Genomic DNA, 20,301 nt, shown 5'->3' on the forward strand with positions numbered 1-20,301 from the left:
CAATAGAAAGATTTACAGAACTAAACAAAAGTAAAGAGGAGCACAGTGCTGAAGATATTAATAACATTTAGCAACATACACTGAAGCATCAGGAGCACAAGGTACCATAGTTGTAATTCGTCTCAGCAGTGCTGACATTTAACACCAGCATCCAATTTCTCTAAAATAATATCTTAATAATTAATATAGTTATAAGTTTAGTTATTTTCAAAGATAAATGAAGTTTTGTGTTATTTGGTGTGCAGAAGGTACTGTAGTTTGTTTTCTTCTGTTCTAGAAGCTTTTTTTGCACTGTGACAAATGTCTGATGAAGAAAAACAGAAAACTCGAATTACTAGAAGTAAAAAACTCCACATGGAACCCTTAAGAGCCTTTAGAAATGCTCTCACCTTGACGAAGCGGTGACTGACAGCTGTCTCATTGGCTGTGGTCCAGTCAGAACTGCCCTGCTTAGCATATTCAACGTGATAGCCTGTGATTGGTCCAGAACCACTATAGATAGGCTTTTGCCACTCAACCACCAAAGAATTATCTCTCACTTCACAGAAAGTTAAGTCATAGGCAGGACCTTAAGGACACAAAGAATAAGAGAAGAACAAACACAAACACACATTTACATCTGTCGTTGTGCATACATTTGTTAATTCCTTTCCTCATAATTCTCAAGGCTATTTGGTAGACATGAGCAGGATTACCATGAACCTGTATAGGCTTCATGTTTTTTGGGCAAGTTTCAGAGTTTGTCAGTGATGCTGATCAAGTTGGTCAGAAGACGACATTTACTAACCAGGTTCCGGCATAGTCCAGGCCTCACAGGTAAAGTCGGCCGAATGTTCGGAGGCTGGTCCGAGGCCAGCCAGGTTGGCTGCGTGCACCTGGAACTGATAGACCGCTCCCTCTGTCAGGCCCTCCACCTGTCAATAAAATGTTACCGTGGTTGCTAAAATGCACGAAATACTGGATGGGTGTAGTAAATGAGTGCTTATCCAATAATCCAAACTGACCCAGGTATTTTTCTTAGAATGTGTACCAAACCACACTAAAAACAAAACAAAGTAGGCATGTGACTTTAAGCTTTGCTGTGGGATCAGAGAACAACCAGTGTATGCTAAAATTGTAGCTCCCACTTCAGTTTATTTTGATGTTTTATGGTTAGTTTAATTTTATTGTACCTTATAAAGTCTTTCTGCGAGTGGTGGGATATGAACCTCCCTCCACACGGCTGTGCCGCTGCGTCTTTTGTCAACATAATAATCTTTGATCTTTGCTCCTCCAGAGTGAAGAGGCTTCTTCCAGTTCAGAACCATTGAATGGCCATCACAGTTCAGCAAAGCAATACCGTAGGGGGCAGAGGGGGTGTCTAAAAAGGGCCGAATTGTAATACTTATAATTACAATAATATTACTTCACTTTCATCAAAATGATGATTACAGCAGTGAGATGTTGCAAAGCAGGTAATCAACGTTATCACCATCATCGTCAATAATAACAACGAAAAATATGCCAATACTGACTGAGGGCAGCTTTGACAGTCAGAGGTGCGGACTCCTGAGATTCTTCACTGAGACCCAGCTCATTGATAGCCTGGACACGGAACACATAGGTTTCTCCTTTGGTCAGACCACTAACCACAAACCTGAAAAAAAAGAAAGCATCATTTAGGATCACTTTCATACGCTATAACCAACAATCACATTTTTGAGCAACACAGTGTGTTTTTGTTTGGTTCAAAACATACCTGGTGCTCTTGTGAGCCTTGTGATTGGCCGATATCCAATTTTTGGACCCCTTCACACACTGGTCGATGTAGTAGCCAATGAGATTGTTGGGTTCCTTTGGAGGAGCCCACTGGATGAGGACGGAGGTGTCTGTTTCCCTTGTAGCAATCACCTGACCGGGAGCTGATGGTACACCTGAAGACGGCAAAAAAAATTAAAAATAACAATGAACAACCATAACAGCGGCAATAAAAATAATAATGATAAAAAAAGTTTAAAAATGTTTACAGTGTGGACTTATTCAACACTTTGTAGAATGATCTATGTGACACAAAGACAAAATGGACAGAAACAGACCTTTGAGTTCCTGAGTCTGGATAGGTCCTGTTGGCTCTGATGGCTCACTGGTTCCATAGATACTGGCAGACAAAACTCTGAATTTATATTGTTTGCCTTCTTCCAGGTCAAAGACAGCATAACGTGGGGATCGAATAGGGACCTGAGTGTTAACACGGTGCCACGCACCGCTGTCTGCCATGCACTGTGGGGACACGGATAGAGAGAGATGGACAAGGAAAGCATATAAGCATGTTTTCATAACACATGAAAACGCATATGCTACAGAGTTGTGATGCTAGTAGTGTATACTGTTGTGTACAGTAAACTTGTTCTGTCACAAAAGCAATTTGCTTGATATCAGCTTTATTAATAATATGACTTGGTCAACTTTGGGCATTGTTTCTTTGAAACCAAAATTTTAGTGTTTCACACAAAAGATCAGCAATGTTTCTTTCAATTTTAGAGATTAAATTTGTATTGTTGGACGAAACACAGCAGTGTACAGAGTACAGTGTATTTGTTGTCAAAAACTTACTTAAGACATTATAATACACATTTTAAATGATTTCTGATTATGTAATCCTGGTTGTTGGCCTCTAGATTTCAGAGGAGAGAGAAGAGTACCATGCATTTACCATGACCTTGCGTTTGTAAAATACAAGTGAGATGCACAAGTTGTATCTACAGTGTAGTATTCAGAGTGACAGTGGCGGTGGTACAGCAGTGTTTGTTACCTTTTCCATGTAGTACCACATGGGCACCTTGCTGGAATATGCAGGAGCTTTCCAGCTCAGAACAACATATGTTCTATCTGTTTCTGAGGCATAAATTCCTGATGGAGCACCTGGAGGCTTTCCCTCAGCTACACAGAAACACACACACAGACATAGATTACTATATATACAAAACTCTAATATCAGTATTATTATACTATAAATTATAGTATGTAATAATATATTATAATATATTATAATATAGGTTAACTTTAATTAAAAACCCACCTTCAACTTCATCATGGTAAGACACAACACTCAGTTTTCCTCCGAGCTTTTTGGCTAAAGACAAAAAAAGAAAAAAGACATGATCATCAATCTGCCTCGAGTTGATGTTGAAGTTACTTCAAGTGGATTTCAGATAGATATTTGGATAAATTGGGTTCTATGGTTCTTAATCACATAAGCACACTAGCTTCCCAATGTTACCTTTCATCACATGATGTAGTCAGTTACACGTATCATTGATCAATTCACAGATCAATTTTTGATCAGTGATACATGTAACAGAAGTCTCTTTAAACGTACTGACCAAGGAAGGGCACGTTATTCAAACATAAACCAAACATTGTACAGTGACCCTTGAATGGACCAGAAGCCAAAGAAGCAGTTTAGTCAGTGAAGCAACATTATCAGACATGTAACTAATTCTGCACCAACCATGTAAAAGCACATCTAAAAACAGAAAACGTGAACAACCTGAATTTACAATGAATTAAATGTAAACTGTTTACGTTAAATACATTACAGTAATGTAGTCTTACAAGCAGCATGATAACTGCGCTCCATCCACTCCATTCAGCATCCTAACAGCAACATTACCTCTAATCATCAATAGCACATAAATGTAATTTACTGTGAACTTGCTCAGTGATTAAAGTAAATCTGATCATGTAGCATGGTATAGTATCTACCATACTATCAAACTGTACAACTCTCAAACTGGTATAAAACTTCTTTAGGATTAAACTTTATCTCAACATATTTCTTTCTTTATTTTTCTTTCTTTACTCTTTTTTATTTAACCAGGAAGTCTCTTAAGATATATTATGCATTATCTCTTTTACAAGAGGTGGCCAAAATGGCGGTGTAAAGTGGGTAGTCTATCACATAGTTACGTAACAACACACAACTTTAATATAAAACAAAAACATATATCACAATAAAAAAACCGAAGTAACAGGAATGTATTATTTAAAATCTGTGTTTGTTGTGAATAATGTGTGGATACATTCATGGAGTGGCTATATGATAAACTGCTTTTGAGCTATGTCAACGAAAGAAAGTAGCAAAGCAGACATTTTTATTATAATAATGTCAGAAATCATAACTTTAAATCCAAAAATCCCAAAACAGCACTGACATTTGGCATGTCACTGAGTAAAGAAGACATTGATCAATTCTTCAAATGATGTATCATAAAGGCAAGGATGACATTTTCTATACTAATCCAGTTAAACCCACCATACAGCCTCTCAAACTCAGTGGGGTCCAGTGCAGCGATAGGATCAGACATGCGGGATGGTTTGCTGATTCCATGGGAGTTGACGGCTCTGACTCTGAAGTAGTAGGAGTGTCCTTCAAACAGTCCAGACACGGGGTATTTACAGATCTTAATGGGGTGATCATTGCATTGGGTCCAGTTTTCAGTACCAACCTCACATCTACAAAATTAGGATTAAAAGAGAAAAGGAGAAAAGAGGAGAGGAGTTCAGAAAAGGAGAAAAAAAAAGAATGTTGCATGCATGGTTTTTGATTACCACAATATTGGTGATTAGTGACAGGTATCATGTCACCATGTACCTACAGGTATTTAATTAATGAAAAGTATAATTAAAGTTTTTAAATAGTGGAGGGTGAATTTGCAGAGGAGACTTTCAAGAGGTTCTTCCACAAAAGTTGTGGCAACTCTGATGATGATTACAACAATTAATCTGACAGCAAAAGCATAATCTAGGAACTTTGACAAGAATATTTTCAGCAGGGTAAAATAGGGTCAAATGTGAGGGATAAAATAAGTCAAAATTGAGCTTAGCTGTAAAATATTCAGAGAAAATCCTAAGAGGGAGTAGAGCAGTATAGAGAAAATGGAAGGATTGCCTGTCCCGAGAGACAGTAACCCCTTCATTTGTACAGATAGTCAAGAAAACTCTATGTGATGACATACAGTAATCAGTTTGTCTTTATGTTGGTCAGTTTATTTATTTATAGTGTTTATATCAGTAGCTCCTACTTGTCCACAAAGTATCCCAGGATTGGACCCTCTGTGGTGGTATTAGGAGGCTTCCATGACACAATGACATAGTCTCTATTGGCGTCATGGATCTTCATGTCCATAGGAGCACCCGGAGCACCAGGGACTGGGGGAGGGCCATCTACACACGAAGTGACAGAGTGACATTGTTTTAATAATCATGTTATGTAATGTTATGTAATATGTAAATAATAATAATTAAAATAAGGACGGAAACAGAGCTCTGTAAAATTCATAAAAGAGGCAAACATTATGATGACATACAGAAAGAAAGAAAAATCCTAGTACGATTCAAATTTCAAATTTGAACCATAGGTCCTCTTTAGCTAAATGTTGGATTTGTCCAGTCATCTAGACCAACTCACCTGCGACAGAGACAAATGCACTGTGCGCCGCGGTGCCTCCTTTGGTGACCATACGCAGCGTGTAGAGTCCTTCATCATCTTTGTAGAGGTTAGGAAGAGTCAAGGTGGTGACTCCTCTGCCAGTTTCAATCTTCACCCATTTAGAGTCAAACAGACGAGTGTCTAGAAATGAGACAGGATCCTGAATTCAGTGTCACTGCATAATTCATATAAACCTCTATACAAAAGTGCTAAAACTATATATTTCTATAAATTATACATGAGGTTGGACGGGATATAGCCATTTTGAATGTTAAAGATTAACCTATTACAATATGCTTTTATACCACATGGCACCTTTATGTAACGTCTAAAGACACACATAGCAAATTCAACTACTCATCAACTGTGGATATATATATTACTCGAGTCTTTTTAACTACTTTCGGTACAATTGATTTTCAGTAAAAAAATAGTGGCCGTAGAATTTGTCCACAGCTGTGTCTTTGGCTGCATGTCGACTAGACTGGCTTGGGTAGTCTCCGTGCTAGCCAGTATATATTACTAGCAATTACAGTGTGATTACTTTGTCATAATATGTTACTTTAAAACAATTACCATCTCTATACCACTGTGCCTCAGGCTGCAGGTTGGCCAGGTTGGGGTTCAGGGACATGGTAGCAGACAGAGTGGCAGATTGTCCCTCAACAGCAAACACTGGTCCAAACTTCTCCAGAAAAGTAATGTGGATTTTAGTGTAGTGGACCTTGGGCAGCATGGCCGCTGAGCGACACAAAAGAGAGACATATTTTATAGCCTAAAAGTGGTACTGATCTTGTAAATTCTGGACATACCTGGTAGGAGATGGAGGTAATCATGATGCTTACCTGTAAAAGGCAACCATGCATATGGACACGTCTCTTCCTCCTCCCTGAACCCTGCATGATTAAAAAACAAACACACCAAAAGTGAACCATATTTAGCAGCAGCCAGTTGTAATAACAAAAGTTAAGAAATTAGTGAAGAAGCAGACAGGTGGTAACAGATGGTGTTAATGGAAAACTGACTGCCTAAAAGTACATTCATAGAACCGAGTGCCTCAGCAAAATGTGGTGTGTCCAGAAATGAATGTATGTTTAGAAAGGAGCTTGACTAGCGGATAAAAATCCCGCTACAACATCAGATACCAGGTAACTGGACAGAAGGACTTACTCTTGACAATGATAGAGGCCTGGCTAGAGGCCTGTCCATGGATGTTACCAGCAACAGCAGTGTATTGGGCTGTGTCATCAGTTGAGCATCTGTAAAAACACAAGAAAGCACAATTGAGGTATCCCAGGTCAATATACCCATCAGGATTCTCAGAGACTCTTTTTTGATCAAAAGGTTGGAAAATGCCTACGTACCAGATGTACTTTATATCCATGAGGATCTCCTCTAACAGGGCTAACTGTAACCTGCTGATTTAATGCCTGTGTGGATTTGCTTTTACAAGGCGTATGAAATTAATGTACCAAATGAGTAATAATTTCCCACATGATTGCATTATGGTGCAAGGGATAATCAGCAGCTGAGAGGGCACAGCAGAGATTGAGCAAAGCCCCTATTTACAAATACTGTAGAACCGACAGCACTGCTGGGTTCAGTTATGTGGAAAAGGCATTGGTTTTGACCTCCAGCTCTCTTGTATGGGACACTGTACATCTGGTTTTATCCTACTTGACCTATTCTAGGTGGATGATGTAATGCTTTTACAAGACTTAGCATTTTACATACTGTTAATTCTATATCAGGTCAGGTTTGCAGTACTTTTTTTTTTTTTAACTTTTAATTTTAAAATCAAATCTCATACTGCAACATGCATTCCATGAGTTGCAGTTTGTAATGCATCAGAATACTGTATGTCTTTTGTGATTCGGAACTTGCTTGCTTTAAAGTGGCATATTTGCATGGGAATGGGCCTGATCGTGTCTGATACATGTGTCTAGTGTTGTGGTGGTGCTATCCATGGGTGAAATCTGACACTGGACTATAAATCAAAACCTATGTAATAGCTATTGACAAAAGGACTGCAGTTAACCCCTGGTGTCAAGTATAAACCAGACTGAGAGGCACAAGAGGGCTGCTACAGAAGCCAAAGCCAGGTTCCTTTCTCACAGTCATTATAAGCCACACGTTCATGGTCTGAAGAACAACCTTGAGTTTAAACTCCTTCTTCTTTAATTCTCTCTGTATCCTCCAGTATCTTCATCTTTCTATCCCTCCCTAAATTTCTCTCTATCCCTGATGCTCTTCTCACCAATGCGAATTTCAACCCATGCAGAATTCACAGGCTGTTGTAGTCATAAGGAGATGACTTTGACATTATTAGTGAAAGTGACTACAGTGAGTTTCAGCAGGGAGCTGGAGGAGAGTACCAAATGTATTCTTATTTTGAATCATAACATTCAGTAAATACTTTAAATGCACAGAAATGTTTTGCACTGGTGCAACTGTGTGTGTGTGTGTGTGTGTGTGTGTGTGTGTGTGTGTGTGTGTGTGTGTGTGTGTGTGTGTGTGTGTGTGTGTGTGTGTGTGTGCGTTTGTGTGTGTAGGCGGGGTTGCTGGGAAGTTGTGCACAGGAATGTCATGGTGTAAGGATCGCCAGGGATCGCTAGGGATTCTGCAGTTTCTCTCTCTGTCATGAGTCTGGCTTTAAATTTCCACAAGTTGCTGAGACCCTCTTGCTATTTTTTCACTTAAAAACACAAAACATTCATAGTAAATTGTAATTTATCTAACAGTCATATACAGTCTTGGTTGAAATTATTTGCACCCCTGAATTTTAAGTACAGAGCTTAGAATATCTTCAGAATTAAATGCAAATTAACCAATTTTGTATAACTAGAATTTTTTAATAAAATGTCCAAGGTTACTGAACAAGAGAAAATAAAAAAATAAAAAACTTGCATAATAGTGAAATAATACAAACACAAAATGTACCCCAGAGGCAATTATCGCCATCCTTCACTATTATTTGGTTGAGGAAACTTTGGCAACAATGACAGTCTCTAAATGTTTCTTGTAGCCATCTAGAAGCTTCTAGCACCTGTCTGCTGGTAGTTTCTTCCACTCTTCCATTACTATGCATTCAAGCCTTTTTAAGTTTGCAGGAGACCTTTTGGCAATGGCAGATTTCAGTTCTCTGCAAAGGTTGTCAATGGGATTGAGGTCAGGAGTCTTTGCTGGCCAGTTTAAAACAGTCCATCATTTCCTTTTCAACCATTCTTTTGTGCTGCTGGATGTGTGCTTTGGGTCACTATCCTGCTGAAAGACCGAAGACCTTTGCCTCAAATCTAGTTTTCTGACACTGGGTAACACATTTCGCTCTAAAATGGCTCGGTGATCTTCTGATTTCATCATTCATTTGATACATTCAGTGCCTCCAGTACCAGAGGCACAAAGCAGCCCCACAGCTTGACAGAACTTCCACCATGTTTTACTGTAAGTGGGGTGTTCTTTTCCTTGTGGGCTTCATTTTGTCACCTATAAACAAACTGATGCTCTGCATTCCCAAAGAGCTCTACTTTGGTTTCAACTGTCAATAGAACATTATCCCAGAAAGCCTGAGGTTTATCTATGAAAGTTTTTGCAAACATCAGTTTTGCCTTTTTGTGCCTTTCTTTCAGTAGTGGTGTCCTCCTTGGCCTTCGCCCCTGGAGCCCTACATGCTTTAGTGTGATGCATATGATACGGGCTGAAACCCCCAGATTGTTCCAGGTCAGCCTGAAGTTATTCAGATGTCTTGCATGGTGTTTTTTCCACAATCAGCATCAACCTTTGGAGACTTCTCTCACTGAGTTTCTTCTCAGCGTCACGCCCTGGAAGCAACTTAACAGTTTTATGACTGTGAAACTTCTTTATCATTACGAACTGTTGAAACATGAATTTCAGATTCTTTGGCGATTGCCATGTAGCCTTTGGAATTATGTTATTTGATGATAGCATTTCTGATGCTCTCAGACAGCTCTGTTGTCTTCACCATTGTAAAAAAGAAACTGGAAACATTCAGCCCCTTTTTGTGAGGTAAAACCATCATTAGTGGTTAATTAAGGTCATGTGAACACTGAAAATTAAGCACAGGTGAGTCTTATTTGTTTTTTATTTTGTTTGAGGAACTCATTTAAATTCAACAGAATGGGACCAATAATTGTGTCAAGTGTACACTTTATGTCTGTATTTTTTATTTCACTATATGAAAGCATTTTTGTTCTTGTAGTTCAGTAAATATTGACATTTTATTAAATATTCTAATTATACAAAATTAGTTCTAATTTTCATTTATTTATCAAGATATTCTAAATGATGTACTTAAAATCAAGGATGCCAATAATTTCAAAAAGGACTGTACAGTACACCTCTTCAAACCTTTTACGAGGCTCATGGAGCTGAGGAGCATTAATCTAAACTATTTAAGAAATAATGCAGTGAGTTTCATTGTGGGTTGAACTGTATGTAAGTAACAGACAGAGGGAACTCGAGGTGATTGGATCCAAGGAAGGAGTGATGAGTGAAAGAATCCTGGAGTATCATGTGGCACTGAGGTCAGCACTTGAACAGCTGAGCTTCCTAAGACTGGAGGGAGAGTGGGATATGCTCTTGTCCTAAATACAGTATGTAACCACACAGCCTACACACACAGCCAATCAGCTGACTCTGATGTTATTACTCTAGTCTGAATTTGTGTGCAGATCCTGTTGTGACTGGCAGGAGAGATTTTCTGATTGTTCTCGGCGTAGTCTTGAGCCAGACATTGGGCCAAGCGGGCAAGGATCATGAATAAGTTTTGTGTAACACTAAGTCATGAATTACAAACTTAGTAAAGGAGTAAATGGACAATATTAGTTCAAAACACCCTGTAGAATTTTCATTGTAAACAAGAATACTTTCTCATAAAAATGAACTGTATCCTTAAAGTCTGACAAACATTCAATGCATTACCATTTGAAAAAACCTTTGTTTTAAATTTTTATACACATGCATTGCTTACATCAGCTTGTGGTCTTCTTTTTATTCTCTTTTATCAGTGCATTGCTACCTTTAATAATGCATTTTACCGCTACAAACTGTTACTGCTCTCTGCAGTCGGAACAAATGTGTAACATATTACCTGAAAGCTTGTGTGTACATTGTATAAAACAAAATACAAATAAGGGATATTCAAGCGATTTAGTATTGCACATGCATTAAGTTGAGGGACTTCCAAGAGACAGATTAAGAACTAAAAAAAGGAATGGTCAAAATCAGGGCAGAAGAGACTACTATAGGTAAAACTTCAAAAATAATGGATCCTGTAGGTCGCATAATGCAACTCTACAGCATCATTTAATAAACCTTTCCAGCCTGTTCTGATACATAAACTGACCTTTGTGAGTAAAATCAGTGCAGTTCCTTTTTAACATTAAAACCTACTTATCAAGTGGTCGATAACTCTAAAGGACACCTGTTAAATAACGTTAAAGTTGTGTTTATGAACTGACTGTACCGTGGGATCTCCAGAGAATGGATTCCACCTTTGGTTTCAACCAGGTACCTTCCAGAGGACATGTCCAGGAGCAAACCATCTTTATACCTAAAATAGAGGAAAATTACGGCTCTCCAGCGTCAAGACATGTGGAGCCCTAATAGAAAAGTTTTTCATCATTATCACTAAGATCAATAATATTATATCTAAGAAAAGACACACAGTTGACAAACCTAAGTCATGAAACACAGTAAACATGTGCAACTGTTATGTGAGACATTTAACCAAAAAAATTCCACTTCTGATTCATAGGGTATAATTTTTAAATTTTTGTATTAAATTACCAGGGAATCAATTTTTCAGTTCTTACTCACCATTTTACAATAGGCATGGGGAAGCCCTCAACAGTACAGAAGAGTTTGATTGGCGTGTTTTCAAACACGGTGTGGGATCTGAGTCTGACCTGGAACTTTGGTCCCCTGATCATGGGCTCCTCACGCACATATTTGTCCGCCATCTTTGTCCTTACCTAGAAAGGTAACCAGAATACCAATTAATATTAAAAATAGTATAATAATACTATACAGTAGTGTAATACTTTATAATATTATACTACCATATACTATATTACTAATCACACACTTCACCTTATTGGCTTATTGCATAATAATTATATTATTAATAATAATAATATCACTGTTGTTTCAATGTATTATTATCATAAAATCCTACCACAACCACCGTAAAGTATCATTGTATTAGTAGAAGCTCATGTACAGGTAGTGACATAAGGATTTCATCCATTGTTTTAATGCAAGTCTGGATAGTGTGATTTCATAGATTCTTACCACTTCCTGGATGCGAGCTTTTGTTTTGTGCTCATATCTCTCCTCCATCGCCTCAGAGCTAAAGACAAACAGTAAGTCAGTTTCAGGAAAATAATGTTTTACCTTGTACATAGGCTGAGAATTGAGTAAATTCTTAAAATTATGTGATGTAACGTGTACCTACTTAGCATGTAAATATTGTAAGACTATGTAACATTTGTTAAAAGATGTTATATTAGCCTCAAGTAAGGGCGTATCACTGCCCAAAAAACATTTACAGTAAGTAGCACTGATTTTTTTTTTTTTTTTAAATATATATATGTATATGTGTGTGAAAAATGCCTTGTGCTGTTCCGGAGATATGATACATGTGAACAGCAGTTATGCAGGTGCCTGCTGGTCCAGATATCAAACAGTATGCTGCCTGTGTCCAGTCCAATTATTAAAATACATGAAAGAGTTGAAAAATGAAAGTTATCCATTATAATCCTAGTTCTATGAGCAAAGACAGAGGCCTTTAGCAAGCTCTTCAGGCCTGCTCACTGTTCTCTGCTGAGCAGCTGCTGCACTGAAATTTGCAATTAAGTCAGTCTTTACTGATCCACCAATCCAACCTAATACTTGCTGAAATATGGGCTGTTGTATCCCGACAGTGCATCCATGAAGACTGAAGAAGTGGCACTGTGACAAGCTTAGATTTTACGCCTGTTCTTACTGATTACCATCCATCTATCACTACACTCCACACAGAAAAGCTTCAGGTGGTCGGCAGGTTCAAACCACACTTTCTGAACTAGGAATAAAAAGAACAATTTTCTATTTTCCTTACAGATTTTTACCAGCCTCTGACAGGCTGTAAAAGCTTAAAGAAGTAATGTGCCATACTTTCAACCTCCGAGATGACACCAACATGAGACAAAAGGGTGTGAACCTGGATCGTGCGGGACACTTTCCAAGCCTCCCTGACTGAGCCTGACCTTACACAGCAGGCTATCAACACGCAATCATCTATGAAGAGACTCCAACTTAGGGAAAATTTCATAAGTGGGCTCATGTGGTTGACATCAGAGAGCCTTGAGCACCACAAAGAGAAGATTTTTCACCTGCGTTTGTAAGTTGTAAGAACTTCCTGGACAACACTAGCTGTTGTCCATTTGGAGAGCCATTTTTTGTCATGAACCACTGTGACTAACGGCTCTTTAAAAGATAAGAGAAAACAGACACCCTCCCTCTTTTTTTTACTGCTATACACAGTCTTTTTTGCGCATAGCCAAATCCCATATCCAGCAGACTATGCTACCGAAGGCCCAACCCATGAGACGCTGCCCCAGAGCTGACATTTGGCGCGCTGCATCAGAGCTGGAGATGTCGACAGGAGAGGTAAAGCCAGAAGTGGGAAGCTCTGAGTCTTTCATCACTGTTGTCAATAAAGCATCGAGGCCAGAAGTCATTCCACCACTGCCACCAGAAAAATAGAATGGAGTGTCCTGCATTCCAGAAAGTCAGCGGGGAAGTTGGCAGAGACAGACGAAACAGTTTTTGTGATGATCTGACGCTGTGATGCGACCTGGGCAGGAGGGGCAATGTTGCATGTTGAGGAACATGAAGGCAATTCTTGACCAAGAGAAATTATCAAAGTTTTTGTTTTGCAAGTGGATACCAGGTGGGTATTTGACAGCCATTTACACAGCCTGTGGGATTTGTGAGGGTTTACCTTAATTGGAGAAACAAGTAAATGCAAATTTCAGTGTGCTGCTATATAGAATAGAGAGGGTCAATCTACAGTATGTGAAATGAACAGACTCCATATGCTTTGAGTGTAGGTGAAGTAAAAATGTTGAAAAACAAATTCTTATGGTTGTGTAAATGTGCCTGGAATGTTGTCGTCTGAAGAGAAAATGATCACTTTCAACAGTTAACTTATATTTGCTCAGCAAATAAGTTATTGTTCGGGCACATTACACGTGCAAGCTTCATACTTACTTGAGTTTAAAAAAAAAGATAGGAAATTGGTTAGGAAATAAGCTCTATAGGGGCAGGAGCACTGCCACTAGAGTGGAAAAAAGAGCCCAACACTTGAACACTTTGTTAAACTTATTAAGTAGTCCTCATTTAAAAAAGGTCAGACTTGTGTGCTGGTTAGCTGCTTATTAGCAAAAAATAAAACAGAAGCAAAAAAAAGTGAGCAGCAGCAAGAGTAGAATGTGGTAAGTCTAGACATGAAACACAGCAGCCAGGATACCTGTTGGTATTCCTCATAAATCACACACACAAACAAACACATACATAAACATTCAACGTAGTTACTGTTAGCAAAATATTTTTTTCTCAACCTGCTCACTGATGTACACTCTCAATATGGGACCTTGTTAAAACTGTGCAGTACACTGACTGGCAAGTCTGTGCATTGCAAATACGTTTCAGTGTTTTAACAGAGCACAGAGGGGAGGTTTTTGACTTCTGCATAGGAAGTCAATAACAAATCAATTTTAAAAAGTGCTTTAATTAGCCCTGATATGGATTTCAAAGATGAACTTGGGACACCCCTTGTGAAAAATATTCACAAGTTTAGCTTGGCCAGCTCAGTGTTAGTTTGGTCTTGATGTTAGCCTAATGTTAACCAGGTTAGCTTTACTATTTCAACCTAGGCTGGGTTTTTAAGTGAGGTTGTTTTTGTTATATTTACTCGGACGTGGCTGAATTTTCCAGTTTAGCAATGACAAAGCTTACTGCTGTTACAATACTACTATTAGTAATAATATTAGAACTATCAAAGTGTTGCATTAGCTCTACATTTTAGTTGTAATTATTGTGGCGTTAGAGTCTCTCCTGTACCTGCTGTATTCTTTAACCACATATCGGCTTTGTTTGTGGTGGTATTCATGGTTGTAATTCCCACGTTTGATCCACACTGACATGATGACACTGTAGTTACTGACCTGTTGGAACAGCAACACACACACACACACACACACAAATACTGACATGGTTACAAAGAACAGTATATCCTCGCCATCAAGTCAGAGCAGCAACAGCGATACCAACACACACAAACAAAAACACAAAGGCTTCCACCCCTGAGGGATTATGTAGTCAAATGTAAAGAAGGAAAGAGATGATTAATTATGTGGAGGAGTATTTAGGGCATTTGGCAGCAAAATGCTGTCTTTCTCTGTGTTAATGACTCTGTGCTTTTCAACAATGTGTGGCAACAATAATGAACAATATATCTGTGTTTACTGCCTTGTCCCTTACAAAAAGAAAAGCCCTCCTGGAATTTGGACACATATAGCTGTCACAGACACTCACACACACATACATACACACACGCACACACACAACAGTCTTACTGGTAGCTTCAGCAATGACAAGGTGACACCTTGTCATTGCTGGTGGTGTCACCTTAAAGACACCACCAGGACACACAAACATGAACATACACATAAACAAAAGACATGGATGTAGACTATTGTTGGACCAGTAATGTATATCACCGACAGTAAAGCTGCGCCAAAGATTGTCCTTCAATTTGACAGCTCTAAATTCAGCACCAGCAATTATAGCATATTAATTTAATAGGGGTAGACTGTAAATGTTGTCATTTTCCACTTTAAAGACAAGTGAATGAAACAATACAAAATTAAATATAAAAGGATAGTTACTTAGTGTGAACTCTGTGAAAGTATAGCTCTTATCATAACAAGTTTCTATTATAAATCTATATTAATCTAATCTATATTATAAATCTGTACAAGCAGCAAGCTAAGACATAACATGACATGAATCCAGCACTGATAATATTATCACCGGTACAAAAAAAAGAAAAGAAAAGAAAGAAAGAAAGAAAGAAAGAAAGAAAGAAAGAAAGAAAGAAAGAAAGAAAGAAAGAAAGGGAAAGACTGCCACACACACAAATCACTGACAGTTAAGTTTCCTCAAATGTGTTATCACATTTATTAAGACATTTGGCTTTCTCATGAAATGAAAACCTCCAATATTTAAAAAACTAAATTACTCAGCCAAAAATGGTTTTCCTTTGGATCGTCTCACCAACCATTTGAGAAAGTGCATCCTTCATCTCATCTTCATAGTGTTTCATAGATATAAAATGCATTCACTTTAATTCACACCACATACATGAAAGTTTATAAGGTGAAATTCCACAACGGCAGTCCAGTCTCCATTTTACTATTCAGTATCTCACCCCTGAAGAATTCATGGACATGTTGATTACATTGCTGTGTGTTTACAGTGTGTATTTACACTTTGCCTACCCCTGTAGGGGGCATCTTCATAGCTAAACAGTAGAACCTTTTTGTAAGGAAAACTGAAATTAGTTAGAAGTGTTTTTACTTTCAGGTGATGACAGCATTCTCTTTGCAAAGGATTTGTACTCTTTCTTATTAGCTGGGTGCCTGAAATAAATAAATAATAAATAAATACAGTACAGACACCAAAGCAAGAACATAACTTTGTCTTACATCATGCACACATAGTGGAACATAACTGCCTTACATCACCTGAGTCTTCAGAGACCAGAAAGGGGGTCCAATGTAACATGAAGCTATTTCCCCTGCCCAACCTCACCCTCAAAGCTACTGAGACGTGTTGCATTTGCAAAGACATTCTTACCTCCACATCTTTGAACACTCGCCCCAGCTTCAGGGTCACTGTAACTATCGCCAAAGCCATGTTCAATTCAATTCTAACGCACCAAAACTGTCAATCAAGCAGTCAAGCAGATAGATGACACCATAATGCCCTAATCCCTGACCTCTAACCTCTGACCCCTGAAGTCAATAATGACTGTTAATTTCCTGGTTGTATCGCATGGTTATGCAGTAGAAGAGTTTAGGTTGAAATATGTTAATTACTCTTTTATATGTTCAAGTTCATACTATTTCACATGCATTAATGGTTGCCATTGAAAAGTTAAATAGCTAAGATACAAAATGCTTTACAATGGACGATCAAAACAACACACATAAGAAGACATTGCGCTTCCAAAGAAAATAAGCATTAAACTCAACTGCCTTCAGGCGAGTGGTCACTGCAGACAGGTCATATTCTAGTCCCAGCTGTCCTACACCTACACCCCAGTGGCAGTCCTCTGCCTCTGTCAGTCCGGCCAATACTGTAACAGCATAAATGCTTGCCAAACGACACCTGAGCCTTTCTCTCTGCAACAGTAAACCTGTAAAATTCTCAACCACATCCATGCAAACCTCCGAAATTCTGTAGCTTGACCATAAGAAGTTGCTATTCAGATAACTTGTGCTCTAACTGGTGACATGGTTGACACAATGGAATAATAATGTTCATTTTCATTTTCATTCAGTAACCAACAAAGTCTTTTAATTTAATATAAAATATTTGTTACTTAACTTATGCATAATGTCAAGTTCAAATGAAGTTGATACAATAAAAGTCCCAGGGCCACACAGCAGCAATTTTTCCAATGAAGCGGCAGTCCCAAGTGTCCCTACCAAATTTGTCCATTTTAATCAATTAGTGTTACTATGATAAACACACACAGACATGCTGTCTATCTATCTTGTCCCACACATACTGTCACTATCCGCAAAACACTGGTTAACTCATTTAGTCCAAATGATTTGCTGCACATCCTTAATGATTCATAAATCCTATATTTCACCACTTCGAGTATTATCAGCTCTGGTTAGGGGCCATACAACCCTGATCGTGCCCTAATCTGCTCTCTATGCCCCCATCCCACTGATTCCACCTGTTACACCTGAGATTGAAACGTAAGTAAATGTAAAGCTGAGGATACAGAAGGGATAGCAACAGAAAACAGAATCAAAAAATGCTTTTTCTTACCCCTTGAGATCCCCTTTGCAGTGACTTCGGTTGACAGCCTGAATCCACAGGGAGTCAGCCTAAACCAAGTAGCAGGCCAACAAAACCACCACCCTTCTCCAACTGACCCACACCTACCACTCCCTGAGGCCTTATAAGGAGAGAGAGCTGCCTATATATAACCAGTATCCTTCAAGACGCAGGGCTGCTAGAACCAGTACACTATTTGATTAGCAGAGTTGACCCATTACAGTTTTAAGTGTAATCCATGATAGCTCAACTGCTGGTTTCGGGCATGTTATCTTAACAACTGATGTCAAACAAATAGTTACTCAAGTGTACCAGCTGATCTAGGCAATGCAATGAATCCGACCATGATGATGTAATCGGGGGCAAGACATTTACAAGCAGCATTTAAAGCTTTATGAAATGGGCAGTGATATGTTGAGCTTTTTTTCAAGTACCAGTTTAGCAGTGGGCTGGTCACATTAATTCATTCTAAACCGCAATATTATAGTTATTGAATAATAAAACATATTTTTGGAGGCACTTCAGAGCTTAGGCAACATGCAGCTTCCAAACTCTGAAAATCAGTTTTAAATTCAGTGTTGCAATGGCAACATACATTCAGTAGAAAGTTTATTATTATTACAACAGTCCTGCAATAAATCCTCCCTTCATGAAGGTTATAATGTTCAGTTTTTATTGAAATTGTTTTAGGGAGATGTTTGTTCAACTGTATGGTTTTGGAGGATGTCGTTTGTGATGCTGTTGAATTGAACTGCATTATACAAAGAGGTGTATCTATTATTTAGTCAAGCCTCATTGAAATAAAAGCGGTGGACAAAATAATAGAAACCCCTCTCTGTATAACGCAATACAATTCAACTGCACCACATACCTACAGTATACAGCTGTTTCATTTATACATTTAAATCTAGCTGCACTTTAGACAGTACTGAAGTCCCTCTCCAAGATCTTTCTCCATCTGCACTCAGAAACGTCTTGAGACACCGTGTCGCATGCTGAACTTTGGCCAGAGCCTATTTATAAAACTAGCTACAGTTACAGCTAAACTATTCCTGACACAGTGGAGGAACTGTAGAACACATTTCACATCTGAGGTGAAATCATATGATGGGAAAACATGGAGTTACATTTGAGATTTGAGAAGAGGAAAGAGAGAGGGTGGCAGGGTGAGGGACTGGTGAGGACTGTGTGATGTGTGAGTCATGCAGACAGACAGACAGGAAAGTGTGAAAGAGCGCAACCAAAAAGGCAAAAGACAAGACAAAGAAAAGAACATGGCGGCAGATGCTCTCTTCAAAACTGAAAGGTGCAACTGTCTGCACTTTGTCAGAAATTTGTGGCTCTCTCTCCAATAAGAGCACCATCATACACCAAGTCCAGACACAAAGTCTGGGTGGAATACTGTGCAGTATATGTATGGGAGGTGGAGGGTATTTTGGCAACAAAGAGGGACTCTGTTTTGCATTAAGTAATGGTCATTTTTCTGTCACATTCAAGATCAACAGCACCTTTTACGGAACGGAAATAAATAAAGAGGCCATATTCCACAGAGGCTGATTTTTACTAGAAGCAAAGCTCAGGAGCCTGGGTGTTTGGACTCACAAGGTTTCATCCCCATCACCTACCCAATAACATGACCAAGATTAAATTACAAATAATGTCATATATGCACGAAAAAGCATTTGTAATAAATTAAGAACATGAAGTTTATCAAAAGCATGAGGTTAGCATTTTGTTGAGAGGTTAAACTGTGAGAGGGACAGGTCACCAGGAGTCAATCGGGTCCTACATTAAAAACTATATAGACATATATAGAGACATATGACTTGCTCATGGATGGTTTAATATGCCTTTATAAAGTGGATAAACTTCAGTCAGTCCATGTAAGACTAATTTTCTTCCGTGCACTACTTTAATCTTTGTTTTCTCTTTTTTTCTTTGCGTGTGTGTGTGTGTGTGTGTGTGTGTGTGTGTGTGTGTGTGTGTGTGTGTGTGTGTGTGTGTGTGTGTGTGTGGTAAAAACGGGACTGACGTGTGTCTGTGGTTGGAAAGAGACCCCTGTTGGTACGGCACTCTTTAACTAAAGCCCATTATGCTGCTGGCTGACAGTGAGATGCTGGTCATTTTCAGCAGTCTGACTGAGGCAGAAATACCACTGCAAAGAAAAACTTAAAAAAATAATCATAATTTTTTTGAAAACTGAAAACACGTGTTGTTTTGTTGTATGCTCCTTCCAATTGGATATTATGAAATGTTGACCATTCCAGGCGACACTTGCTGACACTGCAAACTCTTGAGACAGAGCTAAGATAAATTATTCGCTCATTTTACTCTCCTGACATGCTTAATTTTACACACCAGTTTATAATGAGTCATTATTTAAAAGGAACCCCTGGGCACTTCACATTTAATAAGTCAGGCCTGTGCAATTAACTTTAAATTAAGAATCATTACTGCACTGCACTTTATAAAGTGAAATGTCTGACTGCAACATGAAGGCATGCAATACATTTAGTTGACTGTTTCTATAAAAGACCATTTGGATTACATCAATTTCTGCCCAAAAAACAAAAAAACTGTATCGTAAATTTTACTCATTATACACATAGGCATTATTTTTATCTTGGATTTTCTGTGGAGCTTAGAGGCTTAGAGGACATAAACCTATCAAATACTACAGGAGCTGTAAGGAA

The 20,301-nt window shown here is 38.5% G+C and overlaps 1 protein-coding gene across 1 annotated transcript in view; it reads right to left on the reverse strand.

Moving 5' to 3' along the window:
- The window catches only part of myom2b (myomesin 2b), a 29,506-nt gene extending 14,830 nt beyond the window's left edge, over positions 1-14,676 (reverse strand). Inside the window, exons 1-18 of the mRNA XM_040131430.1 lie at positions 14,594-14,676; positions 11,780-11,837; positions 11,306-11,460; positions 10,953-11,039; positions 6,641-6,729; positions 6,316-6,366; positions 6,047-6,211; positions 5,450-5,611; positions 5,064-5,205; positions 4,295-4,494; positions 3,059-3,112; positions 2,792-2,919; positions 2,076-2,259; positions 1,739-1,913; positions 1,515-1,636; positions 1,173-1,360; positions 788-914; positions 390-568 (exon numbers count right to left, since the gene is read on the reverse strand). Of these exons, the coding sequence (XP_039987364.1) occupies positions 390-568; positions 788-914; positions 1,173-1,360; positions 1,515-1,636; positions 1,739-1,913; positions 2,076-2,259; positions 2,792-2,919; positions 3,059-3,112; positions 4,295-4,494; positions 5,064-5,205; positions 5,450-5,611; positions 6,047-6,211; positions 6,316-6,366; positions 6,641-6,729; positions 10,953-11,039; positions 11,306-11,460; positions 11,780-11,837; positions 14,594-14,676 (2,349 nt within the window). The remainder of the gene's footprint in view (positions 1-389; positions 569-787; positions 915-1,172; positions 1,361-1,514; positions 1,637-1,738; positions 1,914-2,075; positions 2,260-2,791; positions 2,920-3,058; positions 3,113-4,294; positions 4,495-5,063; positions 5,206-5,449; positions 5,612-6,046; positions 6,212-6,315; positions 6,367-6,640; positions 6,730-10,952; positions 11,040-11,305; positions 11,461-11,779; positions 11,838-14,593) is intronic.
- Positions 14,677-20,301: the final 5,625 nt, after the last annotated feature.

Source organism: Xiphias gladius, chromosome 1 (assembly GCF_016859285.1).
Source record: "Xiphias gladius isolate SHS-SW01 ecotype Sanya breed wild chromosome 1, ASM1685928v1, whole genome shotgun sequence".
NCBI classification, from domain to species: Eukaryota; Metazoa; Chordata; class Actinopteri; order Istiophoriformes; family Xiphiidae; genus Xiphias; species Xiphias gladius.